This window comes from Vigna umbellata, chromosome 9 (genome assembly GCF_029865625.1).
Source record: "Vigna umbellata cultivar VRB3 chromosome 9, Vumbellata_1.0, whole genome shotgun sequence".
NCBI classification, from domain to species: domain Eukaryota; kingdom Viridiplantae; phylum Streptophyta; class Magnoliopsida; order Fabales; family Fabaceae; genus Vigna; species Vigna umbellata.
In genome coordinates, this window is record NC_142173.1 from 9,237,712 (window position 1) to 9,252,864 (window position 15,153).

Consider the following 15,153-nt stretch of genomic DNA (forward strand, 5'->3'; position numbering starts at 1 on the left):
AAATACATAAATTTGTTGCAATATATGCTGTCTTTTTGGACGAATTTCTCATAAACTATGCTTAGAATATATGTTCATTAGATTTGATAGAGTATTGAGATCAAGTTCTTTAATTGCTTGAATAGACCCAAAACTATTTTTGTCGTTCTTGGATTTATTTTGTTAATTTGAGTTGACAAATCATGATACAATGATAATTTTGTTTCGGTTCTTACATGTTTTAATCACATCTATTGGTTTGAAATTCCACAGGAGACTATTGGATGACTGTTGATAATGGAATCATTAGGTAGGCAGACATAATTGGAGGGTTGGTGGAGTGGGAAACATTAGTGGAAGTTTGTTAAGTGGGAATCATTAGTGAAGTTAACTGTTTAAGCTGCTTTTACCGTTCGGCTTTATTGTGCTCATTTCTGATTTACTGCCTTAACCGATCGGCCTTGTTATAAGAACCGTGCAGTTAGGACGCTCGGTATTTAGCGTTCGCTCAAATGCATTTTCGGAGACCGCTCGGTCTCAATGTTATTACAGCTCGGTTTTTACTTCTGTGCAATTTATACTTCAACCTTTCGTTCTGTGCTTTGGACCGTTCGGTCTTTTATATCACCGTTCGGTTTTAACATTGGTTAGAACCGTTCGGTTTTCTGCTTTCAGCTTTTAATTTTCATAATTTTGTCAATTGTTTTTAACTTTCAACTTTTAATTAATTTAATTTTCCTTGCAAAACAATCCAAAAAAAAACCCCCCTTTTTTTCGTGTGTCATCTATGACTGAACCGCAATACTTCCTAGTCTATACTGCATTAATTCAAATCATCAATAACTCGTTAAATGGATTTAGAATCTTAAACAAAAGATGAACATTGGGGCACCTATTGCTGCACCAAATTCAATAAACTGGCCGTAAAAGGTTATCATATGACGCTACAAAGGCGTACATTAACATAATTACAATTTGCTTCTTAGGAGGACCACGAAAGTCACTATTGACTCGGTGTTCAAGAATCCATATAACAATTCCAATCACAAAAAAATGAGACAGTCGTAGCACACCACATCTGCTGTAAATGGTTGATAGGACGAGCGTCCTCTGCGCGCTGGACGAGCGTCCTCTGCGCACTGGACGAGCGTCCCCTCTGGGCGACAAGCTTTTGGACGAGCGTCCTCTGCGAGCTGGGCGAGCGATCTCCGCTCTCTGGACGAGCGTCCTCTGCGCGCTGGACGAGCCTTCTCTGAGCGCTGGCCGAGCGTCCTCTGCGCTGCGCGCTGGACGAGCGTCCTGGCTTGCTGTTCGATGGGCGTTCTTTTTATGTGTTAGTGAACGTTCGTTGTCTACGATCTTATTCTCAGTTGAACGTTCGGTCTTTACAAGGCGTTCGTCATAACAGTATATAATAGGTTTTAAAACGGTTTGCTGTTTTAAAATAGTCCTAATCATTTCTCTTCCTCTACCGCTCGTCCTAATCACTTCCCCTCATCTACCGCTCGTCCTAATCATTTCTCTTCCTCTACCGCTCGTCCTAATCACTTCCCCTCATCTACCGCTCGTCCTGATCACTCCCTCTCTCGTCTTGATCGCTCCCCTCGTTTAGGGCCCCAGTAATGATTCCCACGATCTTCACTAATGATTCCCACGATCTTCACTAATGATTCCCACTTAACAAACTTTCACTAATGTTTCCCACTCCACCAACCCTCCAATTATGTCTGCCTACCTAATGATTCCATTATCAACAGTCATCCAATAGTCTCCTGTGGAATTTCAAACCAATAGATGTGATTAAAACATGTAAGAACCGAAACAAAATTATCATTGTATCATGATTTGTCAACTCAAATTAACAAAATAAATCCAAGAACGACAAAAATAGTTTTGGGTCTATTCAAGCAATTAAAGAACTTGATCTCAATACTCTATCAAATCTAATGAACATATATTCTAAGCATAGTTTATGAGAAATTCGTCCAAAAAGACAGCATATATTGCAACAAATTTATGTATTTCTACCATCCAATGAATCAGTACAATCTAAGGAAGTTGGTTTACTGGCAAAAGAGATTTGCAAGTCCATAAAATATCATCAAGGGAAGGGAAGGGACCAAGTGGGACTATTTTTGGTCCGGCGACACTCCGACGGCAGTCCGGCGGCCACCGCAAGGGTCCGGCACAGGGAAGGAAGCGGGTGGGAGGAATCGATACTCAAAACGCAAACTTGGTTGGCTGGGCCGGAGGGAAGACGATGCCGTCTTCGGTTCGTCTGCCAACACTGGCGCTGCGGCGACCCGCAAACGGAACTGCGTGGCTGGGTGGAAGACGACGGACACCGGCGGCACTGGATGGAGCGAAAACGGCAACGTCTACGGGCGGCGCGTATCCGGCGAGAGCTGTGGTGGCTGGTTCGAAGGAAAGAAGGAAAGAAGGAAAGAAGGTGCTCCATCAAATGTTCTCCGTTTTCTCTCTCTCTCAAAATATTTGAATCTCAAATTTTCGAAACAACCCTAAAATTTGAATCTGCCCCCAATTCTGTCATTGCCACGTCATTTTAATTTTTGAAACGCACACCCCAATCTGCCCGTGCCCGTCCTCGCCACGTCAGCGTTGAAGCAGGTTTCATCAGACTTTCTCAGAACGCAGCAGCTTTTTCCAACCAAAACGTGGGCCGCTCAAACGCTGACACGTGTGCTGTGTCGAAATGTTGTCAAAATTTGTTGTCTAAGTATCATTTTCCTTTTTATATCATATTCATGTTCAAAAACCCAATACTTAAGAGTTATATCCATATTGATTAATTTAAATTATGTCTTATTCTTTTTCATTTCAAACCAATTTCTTAAATTACACTTTTTGTTTTAACTTGTTCGATACATTGTATCAAATTAAAGTTAAATTTCCCTCTTAGAAAAGAATAGTTATACAACCATTGCAACCTCAACATATTCTAATTTACTGGTGAAGGCGTAACAATCAAAGTCTACATCCAAATCAGGCCCTTTTGAAAAAATTTCACTAGTACATTTATTTGGTAAACTATTATGTTTTAACTGGGTTCTTTAATTTTGTACACTTTTATATGGGTAGAAAATTGTGTTGAAATAACAACTAGTTGGAAGGCAAAATGTAGAGTTTTAGGACAAATCACGCCTACACTTCCTGACATTAATGCAATTACACAGTACTTCCATCCGCTACATTCGTCTCTGTAAAGACTGCAAATTGCATCTTCAAGACTCCATCCATTAAGGAAATCCTCGACAAATTCTTGAACACCAAACTCCAAAACCTTGTGCAATTTGAAAACAAGCTCTGAACCTAAAGTAACAAAAAAAAAATATAGTATCACTCTCCTTACACATGGTCACTCTATAGTACCTTGTTTGCAGACATATCTATAGGGAAATCTTAAGAACAATGTAACCCTCTTGTCAAACACTTTAAAGAAAGGACACAGGTCCTGCAGAATCATGATCTGGAACGAATAAGCTATCTCAGGTATCTCAGCAGGGGAATGTACAGACAAAGGAAGAAAAGTGAAAAAACAAGAACAATCGGAATAACTCAGCATAATGGCTTGTGCAAGATAATGGATATAGATGTATAAAGCTTTAATTGAATGATTCAGCTGGCTTACAAAAGAAAAATAAAAATCTGAGAAAGGCACAACTATGAAATACAAATAGCAACAGGAAAACATAATTTGCTCATAAATTAAACTGTCTCCGGTATGATGAATGATTAAAAGAACAACATTATACTTTAAAATTAAAACAGTTTACCCCCTCTCCGAGAAATCTAAACAAGAGAAATTGGAAGACGAAGATTCAAGGCTGTTGCTGAGCATCAATGTAGCCAGCATCAACAAGAACCTTCTCCTTCTTAGCCATCTCGATGTCCTGGTCAACCATCATCTTAACGAGTTGCTCAAACCCCACTCTAGGTTTCCAACCAAGCACCTTCTTGGCCTTAGAGGCGTCCCCTTTGAGGTTGTCAACCTCAGAGGGACGGAAGTACCTCTTGTCAATCACCACATGATCCCTCCAATTGAGTCCCACATAGCCGAAAGCCACTTCCAAGAACTCCTCAACGGTGTGGGACTCTTCGGTGGCGACAACATAATCATCGGGCTTCTCCTGCTGCAGCATCAGCCACATGGCCTCAACATAGTCCCCAGCGAAGCCCCAATCCCTGGAGGCCTGAAGGTTCCCCAAAAAGAGCTTGTTTTGGAGACCGACCTTGATCCGGCCCACGGCCCGTGTGATCTTGCGCGTCACAAAATTCTCGCCGCGGCGAGGGGACTCGTGGTTGAAAAGAATGCCATTGCAGGCGTAGAGTCCATAGGCCTCACGGTAGTTCACAGTGTACCAGTGCGCAGCGCATTTGGAGGCCGCGTAGGGGGAGCGTGGGTGGAAGGGAGTGGTTTCAGACTGCGGCGGCGGGGTGGACCCAAACATCTCAGAGGACCCGGCCTGATAGTAGCGGATGTGGGAGCGGCCAGAGGCGGCGATGTGGGAGCGGACGGCCTCAAGAAGGCGGAGGGCGCCGGTGGCGACGACGTCCGCGGTGTAGTCAGGGATCTCGAAGGAGACGGCAACGTGAGACTGGGCGGCGAGGTTGTAGACCTCGTCGGGAAGGATGGTGTCAAGCCAGCGGCGGAGCGAAGAGGCGTCAGAGAGATCTGCGTAGTGGAGCTTCATGTGCGCCTTGTGGGCGTTGTGGGGATCTACGTATATGTGATCGATACGCTGCGTGTTGAAGTTGGAGGAGCGACGGATCAGACCGTGCACCTCGTAGCCCTTGTTAAGAAGAAATTCCGTGAGGTAAGACCCGTCCTGTCCCGTGATTCCGGTGATCAATGCCACTTTCCGCGGCGGAGGCACCTCCCCGTTGGTGGCAGATCCGGATCCGACAGCGTTGGCTTTCTCCATTGCAGTATGAGAGAACAGATGAATGAATGAATGAAAAAACAGAGGCTTCTGTGCCTGAATTTATACAGCTCAGAACACAAATCTTCTAACTGGGATTCACAATTTCTGACTGACCCTATCGCTATTTCTCTATTCTATTCCATTTACTCTCTTTTACTTTTCAATATCTTCTCCTTCCCTTCCATACACTTTCTCATTTCATTTTACTACTCTTTTCTATCCATTTTCCTTTATTTACCACTCTCACCCTTTTCACTGCATTACACTGAATCACATCTATACTTAAATCAGTTTTTCTAAAATAATTACACCAAAAATAAAATTCAAATTTTATTTTATTTATTAAAATTACTTTCTATTGGTTTAAAATTATTTCATTCACTGGACTAAATTAACTTTAAAAATATTTCATATAATTTTTAAAATTTTAAATCTATATTTTTATTTCAAATTTATCTTTTAGATATTTTTTTAAATTAAAATAATTATTTTATCTTTTTTAAAATTTAACCGTTTTTTCAATTTCATATTTGTTAAATTTAATTGTTTTCTGATTATAGAACTACCTATAAAATAAATAAAATTATAAAAATATTTATATTTAATTTCATAACTGTAATAATAATTTACTATTTTTCATTATCATAAAAAAATTAAAAGACATATATTTCGGTAGTTATAAATACACTAATTCTAATTAATGATTTTCTTAAATATTTTAAAAAGTTCCAAAAAATACACCTGAATAAGTAAAAAGTTAATATAATTTTTTTTTTCATTTCACTATTATATATTAGCATAAACACAAACGCTACTCTGGATATATTTTTTAATTATGTATAAATTATTTAAATTTTAAAATTAGTAATTAAATGTAAAAATAAAAAAACAAAAAATATATACTTATAAATATAATTTTAGATAAAATAAATTATAATTATTAAAATAAAAATATTATAAATAATATTATGTAAATAAGGTGATAAATAATTATATATATATATATATATATAATTTTATCTTTTTATAAGTTATCATTTATAAATTTCATCTTTAACTGAATTTTTTAATCTTTTTTAAATTTGTTTTTTTTAATTTAATCATTTTTATTAAAATATTATTTATAAAATAAATAAAAACTATCTATAATAAAATTATAACTTTATTATTGTTATTATTTTAAAAAAGAAAGTAAACGCTAGTTTTACATAAAAAAAAATCTTAAGACATTAAAAATAATAAATTTACTGACTGTGTTGCGTGTCGGTGAGGGTTTTAAACGTACCCTATGCAACAAGATACCGTGTTTTTCTTTTAACGGTTTTCAATACACAAATGACCATTTTTAGCATTGACCTCGTGCACACATCCGGATTGGGAAATCCGAATTCAAATAACAGTTTCTTAACCCTTCTTTAAAATGAAGGTATGAAAACTCTAAATTTGACTACTTTTCTTTTTCAGAAAAGTTTAATTTTTTTAAAACACATGCAATATTAATTAATGAATTAATAATTAAGTATATTAATAAATATTTAAGTTAAAAAATAAAATTTTATTAAACTAACAATTAGCAAGTTAATAAACTATTTTTTAATTTAATTGAATTATTAAAATATTTAAGTTAATAAGTTACTATATTAATAAATATTAAAGTTATTAAACTAATAGATAAATAAATTAATACTTTAATAAAATAAAATTTTAATAGGCTGATAGTTTAATAACTGAATAATTAATAATTACTTGAACTTAATAGGGAAGTTTAGAACATTTTTTCAGAGATTATTATTAGAATCTTAATTTACCCTTTTTTTCATATTTTATGTTATTTAATCTTTTAAGATCTTATATTAGTTTTTACTCGTATTAGAGTTTTTATAAGACTTTATTTAATTTAGGGATATTTGATAAATTTGTTATTGTTTCAAATTTTAATATATATTGATATTCAAATTTTAAAAATAAATAAATATAATTATTTTAATTCAATCACATTAAATTTTTTTATGTATTAAACGGTATTATAATTTGATATTTAAATTTAAATATATCAAATATTACAAATAATTCAAATAATAATTTAAAATACTGATTGATATATTAAAAAAATTAATTAAATTGAATTAGATAACGATGTATATTCATCTTTAAAGTTTGAAATTAAACTGTATTAAAATTTATAATAAAAAAAGTAATTTTACTACAAAATTTATGAATTATAAATAATTTTATTATTTGATTTTTACTTTGCCTTCCTGATTTCTTATGTTTTTCTCTTGATCAATATTTTCAATGAAATACTAAGTTAAGTTTGTTTGTTGTAAGTTGAAAATTTTTAGAGCAATGATAAATATTAATTTTCTTATTATTACATCACATAATATATAAATTTATCATTTTTGTTTTTCATATATATATATATATATATATATATATATATATATATATATATATATATATTAAGTGTTGATGATTTTTTTAGGGTACATAAATAATTTGTCTAAATTGTATTAAGTCTTGAAAAAAAAAACTTATCAACTAACATTTTTAAACTCTAACAAATTTTTACATTTGTTTTTTTTATTACAAGCTTTACCGTTAAGTATGTCTATACTAGTATAATGAGAGTTTGAAGAAAATGTATTCAAATGAATAAAAATGTTTTTTGTATTTAAATATATTACCATAATGTAAAAAGTATGCAGACGTTATGAAGCAACTTCCCATGTTTACTTAAGAGGTTCCTTTATTTATAATACATTGCTTGTTATTAAACTTTGTTCATTTTATATATACGTTAATGACTCAATTATTGACTTTAAATTTATAATTTCTAAATGCAAGGAAGTAACTTAGACTGTTTTTTAAGATTCAATAACATTGAACGATATATATCAATAATTTTAGGAGAACATAAGAGTGAAATACATGAAATTCAATGCCAACAACTTCTTATATTGTTATTTTTGTATTTTATAATTGATTTTGCCATGACTTAATTATCAACTCAATATACAACTAATTAACAATATATTTTGTATCCATTGTGAATCTTTTTCTTTTAGATTTTTTGTATTTAAAATGATAAAAATTACAAATATTTATCCAGTTATTGTGGATAACCAATTTGTACCATTAATGCAAAATACATATATTAAAACGACACTTTAGATCCGTTGTAGCGAAATCAACGTAATGGCAAAATTGAAATTTTTGAACATCACTGATGTAGTATGGTATTACATGATGATGCTATCATATTCTACAATGGTTAATATATTTCACACTTTCTACATCTTTTAATTCTACATCAGTTGCTTGATTTATTAAGCCAAAAATAACCTTCCTAAAATGGACTTTTTCTAGCACTTATTTTCTATATTTATATCACATTTGACATATATTCTTCCACTAAAATCCTATATTGTATATTGAAGCCTGTATTCTTAACTTCATTTGAATCAATTGTATTTTTCTTTTTTATTTTATAAAATCAAGAAATAATGGAAAAAAGAAGAAGTTATATAACAAAGTCAAAAGTACAAATAAAACATAATATTTATTCTGCAGTATTTTTGTATATTTACTTTCAGCATTTATTTCTTTTCAAATTCTCCCTTTGTATCGACAATTTTCATCTTCATGTCCTAATACTTTATGAAGTATCTATTAATACATGAATAATATTTTTAAATTTCTTGAAAATATGTAAGAAAATAAATGTGGAACTATAAAAACACCTATCAAATAAAAACTCGAGACTTAGGTATATTAAAAGAATTCTAGATATAAAAGGAAAATCATGTGGAATATTCCAAAAAAGATAAGAACACATTACTATGCAATGATTTTACTATTTGTCTTTAATTACGACCATCTTTTAATGATATATGAAAAAAAAAAACTTTTATTGTTATTGAAAAATTCTTGAATGTTAAATAATTTATTTGTATGTTATTAAAATACGTTTACTTAAAAATTTCCTTAAAAACTTGTATACACAATTATTTAACGTATGGATTATAGATTGTTTATGGTTAAATATGAAAATTCTAATAAATTATTTCAATATATAATTAATTAGTAAAGTTTATATTAGAATCAAATTCTAGATAATTAATTACTAATTAATCTTCTACCTATTTATAATATTCTATTATAATAAGAATTAGTAGATTATTTGCGAATGTCTCTAAAAAAACAAAAACAATCAACTATAATATTGTAAAATATTTGTAAATAAATTTTGAAAACACTTAATATTTTCCTGAAAATAATAAACTGAATATTAAATTTCATAATAATCCAGACTACACCATTCACACACATGAAATTAAAAACACAGCTTCATAATACAATTTTCACCGACAACCTTGATAAATAATATATTCAATAATGAATATGTCTTATATACATAGATTAATGTTCATAATATAAATACAATAAATATTTCTCATATTGAATATTTATAATAAATATATTTTATAATAATAAATGCAATGAATATATATTTAATGATTATAATAAACACTTATATCTTAAGATAAATATAGATGTGTAATGAATACATTTAATAATGATTATAAGAAATAATGATAATAATACATTTATTATATTTAATAGTTTCAAATACCTATAATAAGTATATTTATAATAAATAAAATATTTTTTATATATTTAATGTTTGAAACAAATATATGTATATTTATTATATTTTAATCAATGCTTAGCTATTACAAACTTATATCATACTTGTCCATCCATTCTATCAGACCTTAGAATAAAAAAATTCATTAGTTTATTTTGCAACATCCGGATTTCCTAACATTTTTTTTCAAGATCTCAATATTAATGATGCATATTTTTATTATTTGACAAATATTTTTATCTTTCACGTAATAGATTTATTTTATTAATTTTGCTGTCGTAAAGGTATAAATTATTCAATATTAAATATAAGTATCTTTTATATCTATTAAGTTAATAAATTAATGATTAATGAATATTATTAGTTAAATATGGAAGACAAATTTATAATTAGAGATTTCATATTCAATTTGTGATAAAATATAATTATTTGGAACATAATAAAAACATTTTAAAGTCAGATCTCATATTAATTAAAAATAAATTAAATTTATAATATATAAATAAGTATAAATTTTATGTTGATTTTGTGAGTTTGAATTAAGTTTAAAATTTATTTTTTAACTTGCGTTTGAATTTATCATATCAATATATTTATTATTTGTTAGTGATTTGAGTGTGAATATAATCAGAAAATTTCATTTTGGTCATTTTGTATGCAAAATACAGGGTGATTAGTTTTTGTTCCTTTTTTTTATAGAGCATCATTAAGCTATAAAAATATTTTTATGAAGTTTTATTTTGTTTTAAATGAATTTTAGCATGTCATTATTTTGAATGATTGTTTTTTTAAACTTTACTCTGATAAGGTCATATAACTTACATTTTTATATTTTTAATTTGTATTTTAATCTTTTATAACTTAAAAAAAATTCTCAAGACCCATAATTTTATTCAAAACTTAAATCTTAAATTTATGATTCGTATAGTGACACATTTTATAGACGTGAATATTTTAGAAATGTAATTCTTAAATTTAAGACTCTGACAAATCATTATATATTCTCTTACTATTTTTTTCCTCGTGGGTTAACCAAAGTAATTTAATTAAAAGGACAGAATTTTATATATTTAAAAAATCAAATACATTGAATTTAAAATTATCAGTCCAAATTATTCAAATTAGAAATGTCTTTGTTTAGATAAAAAAAATTAAGTTTATTAAATTTATAAACAGAGTATTTCAATTATCATTAATACAAACTCTCACCAGATAAAACTACTGAACTCTAGAGCTGTCAAAACGAGTAACTCAACTAGACCTGGTCCGGCTCATCACAGGTTATGGTCACTTAGTGAGGCAACCCAACCCGGTTCACTTATTAGCGAGTTAAAAAAATTCGAACCCGACCTGACCAACTATGGTTGGTAGGTTAAACAAGTTGGCTGACCAGCTCACTTAATTATAAATTTTTTCTAAAATAAAAAAATTACAATTTTTTTTTAATTCAAACCTAAATAAACGTGACACTAAAATAAAATGATGTACCTAAATAAACGTCATACTAAAATGATGTTAAACTCCAAAGACAATTCAAGTATAATACAAAAACATGTACAAAAGACGAACAAATAAGTTTTTAATAGTGATAATTTTTGTATCAGTTGTCCATTTATAATATTAGAGTCTTGAACAGATAAATCTATAATATTTTACTCTCTTCAAACATCTTCTTCTTTATCACCATTTATAATATAATAAAAAAATGCTAATAATATTAAAACACAAAATAATAAATAATTAAATTAAATTAGGTGGATTAGTGAGACAACCCAGCTCACCACGAGTTTAACCCGGTAAGCCGAGTTCTAAGTGAGCCGGTTTGAAAACTAGCTCGCAATAAAAATTACATTTTTTTCAAATCCAACCCAGTTCAAACTTGCGATGAGCCATATTGACTCGCGTGTTACAACTCATTTTGAGAGCACTAGTGAACTCTGAACAAATATAACTCTCACAAATATTAATGAAAAAATAATTACTGTACAATTTAACTAAAAGAATTTCACTGATATCTTCTAAAAAAGTCTCACTTACATTAGTCAACAAAATTTTGATAAAAATAATTTTATCTATACTGTCAATAAATAATTTCAATAATATCAATCAACAACAATTTTTATTAATACTTACTAAAAACGTTAAGTTACACCAAGTAGAAAATAATTTTATTGACGTTAATAAAACTTGTTGATTAACATAAAAAAAAATTATTAACATAAAAGAAGTTTTATCAACAAGAAGTTTTATTAATAGTTTGAAAAATATCTTTAACTTACATGGAAGACTTTAACATCTCACAACTATCGTATTAAATATTTTAGGATTAAATATTTTTTTTTTATTATTAGAGAAAATTGAAATTAGTCTTTGAAATTTTGACTAAATTTAATTTCTAAACTTTAAAAATATGTGTATTTAGTCTTTTTAATCAAATTTTATGAAGTTTATTTGATGTTTCAAATGAGTCAAACAGTGTAAACAATTCAAATTATATAAAATGTGTTTGAAAAGTCACAAATGCGTTTTCTCAACTAACATTGAAGTAAAAATGTGTTAAACAGTGTAAACAACTAAAATGATATGAAACATGTTTGAAAAGTGAAATAAACTTAACAAAATTTGGTTAAAAGAACTAAATCTACATATTTCTAAAGTTGTGGGACAAAATTGGGCCAATGTTTCGAAGATGGACCAACTCTAATTTCTTCTATTTAAAGTTAAGGGACCAAAAACATATTTAATTGTGTTTGTGTGTGTGTGTGTTTGTGTGTGTATTGAGTCAAATATATGCAAATTTACCAGGTCTAAAATCTACCATGATAACGTAATATTCACTAACAACATTGCCAAAAAATGAGCTCTCTCGGACCACCTAAACTCCATTCTTTATATATGTATGTGAATTTAGTAGAGTTATGATGATTTTACTTTTTAGACTCCTACTCAATGCAAACACCACACTAACCAATGTGACATTCCTCTTAAAGAAAGATCACATTCATACAATATACATAATATCCACATACTAGTCATTCCCTTGTTTTAGTACGTGACAATTTTTTCTTTAAAATCATAACAATTTCATAACATTCACAAGCGTCTTTAAAATTTCAAGTTTTCAAACATATTTTTTCATCTAACCTTCACATATTCGCTCAACGAGTTCAATTATATATTCAATCAACGAGTTACCTTTTGAAGTACATTCCCTCCATGACTCAAGCCCTAAAACTAGTAATATAAAAATTTTCCCAATGAGGTTATGCTCACTCAGTGACTCAAGCCCCAAGAGCTTGTTTAAACCAAGCTTGCAAAGTAAGTTCTGACTCGCTTAATGAGTAAAAGGTTTTGGAGCTCTTTGTAATCCTATTTTTAATTATCGTTTAATGGGGGTTTGGCTTGTCCAATGAGTTTACATAAAACCCAAGAACTCCCTAGCTAGGTGTATCAAATCAACACTTGATCAATATAGACACTCTCTCTTACATGCTCCTTAGTTCGAAAATAACATTGTTACCATTTCAAAGGTGCCCTAAATAAACCAAAATGATACATCCTAGATAGATCAACAACCAAAAATTTACATGCATATCCAAAATCTAGATCAAATCAATAAAAAATTCAAAAGTTCATACACAACCATAAACACATAAATTGAATTAAGCCAACTCACAAACCAATACAATATCATCAGTCTTATACTTATAAGACTATTTGATTCAAAATACAATCACTCAAATTCATTATACACAACATAATATCAGTTTATTTCCAACCAAGCACCAAGCTATTAAAAACAAATAAGTATATTCCCATTACTACTCCATAATTGAATTATTCACTCAAAGCATGAACATATATTTACTTGGATGATAAGCCCAACACAAGACAACATCCAGATACTCCTATTCACACTAGAAGCCATGTATTCATACAAACAATTCAAATTAATGATTTAATCATGTTCTAAGAATATAAATTTATTTTAAGCCCTTAAATACAAGTCTCAAACAACATTCCACGTGAAGTAGATATATGAAACTATAAAAAAAAAGACAAAAAATGAAGATACTATGTTTAATTAAAAAAAAAATCAGATATATAAAATTGTTTCCCTCATTGTCAGAATCCTCAGACATACTCTGATGTGAAACAACTAGATATATTAATAAGAATCCTACAGAAAAATAAGAAAAAGAAAAAGAAACAATTTTAATGAAATGGTAACTTTTTTAAAATAAAATTGATCAACTGATCATTCTATTTATAAAACCAAATTTTACTGTAATAAAGTTCCGTTTTTAAAGAACAATTTTACTCTTTAACTATTTCTAGTTCTTACAAAAACTAACAATAACTTATCCCAATTGAATACACTATCGCTTGACATTAATTGAAAAGTTCATGTTTAACATTAATTAAAAAAACATTATTAACAAAAACATCCTAATTAATATTACTTGAGACATATATAAAAATAATAATTTTGGTGATACAAACAAATAGAAGTCTTAATTAACTTTAACCTTAAAAAGTCAACTAATTAATATCATTAGAAAAATATGAATCAATGGCATCTCCAGTAAACCAAGTTGAAGAGATGAATGAAAAAAGTATGTAAATAAAGAAATAATATAACAAACTTAAAATTTTTACCTTTAAATAATTAAATAACTCTAAAAAAATCTTAAATAATTTCCTTACAAATTTTATGTCCAAACATGTATTTTTATTAAAAAAATATTTTAATTTTTTATTGAAAATAAATCTATCTATATAAATATACATTACGTTGTAATATCTCTTTATAATATTGTCCTCCGCTTCTTTGCCAAGTGAATCAGAGAGGTGTTATGATTCACTCCCAGAACTCACTTCCTCCAAAATACATCATATATCTTTCTCCTTTAATATCTAAGATTCAGTGTTAGTTACATTTTTATCTATCTTTACGTTTCTCTTCTGCTTCATCTCTTTCAAATTCCATTTCTTACGTTCTTTTTTACTTAGCGGCACTGGAGCAAAAATTAATGTGTCAATGCTATAGCTTTAAGGGTTTTCCACCATTGCATGGAACTACTTCCTTGTATTTCAGCAATTCCTCTCAGGTACAATGATATTCATTAATTGAGAAAGAAACTTTGTTTTTCCTATGAATTTCTTATGAAGTGGTTACAAGAAAATTCTTAAATAATGACCAATTTTAATAATTAAAAACAATTAATTATTGTAATGACATACTAATTTATAAATGATAAATTATTAATTATTAAAATAATTTTTATTATGAATAAAAAATTATAATTAGTTTTTAAAGTGATAACTAAAATAATTTTTATTATTAATGAATATTTAAATTGTTCATTAACATTATCTGCTAAAATTTTGAATACCAGAAAAATTGATCTTTAAATTGATTTTTAAACATATTTTTAATATCATTATTTAAGAATTTTCTTTTAACGAGTCTTTCAATTTTTGTTCAGTACTTTTTATTCTTAGTTAACAGAAACCAGGAGAAAGTAGTAGCAAAAATTAATATTGTGTCAAATAATTACACCACCACCCTGTTTGTCA

The 15,153-nt window shown here is 29.1% G+C and overlaps 1 protein-coding gene across 1 annotated transcript; it reads right to left on the reverse strand.

Annotated features, from left to right (window-relative positions):
• Positions 1-2,958: 2,958 nt before the first annotated feature.
• Positions 2,959-5,091, reverse strand: LOC148192478 (GDP-mannose 4,6 dehydratase 1). Its single transcript, XM_088098128.1, has 2 exons — positions 3,774-5,091; positions 2,959-3,309 (listed from the first exon to the last, which is right to left on the reverse strand). The coding sequence occupies exon 1, from the start codon at positions 4,920-4,922 to the stop codon at positions 3,819-3,821; it is 1,104 nt and encodes a 367-aa protein (XP_087954254.1). The 5' UTR covers positions 4,923-5,091; the 3' UTR covers positions 2,959-3,309; positions 3,774-3,818.
• Between the last annotated feature and the right edge of the window lie 10,062 nt (positions 5,092-15,153).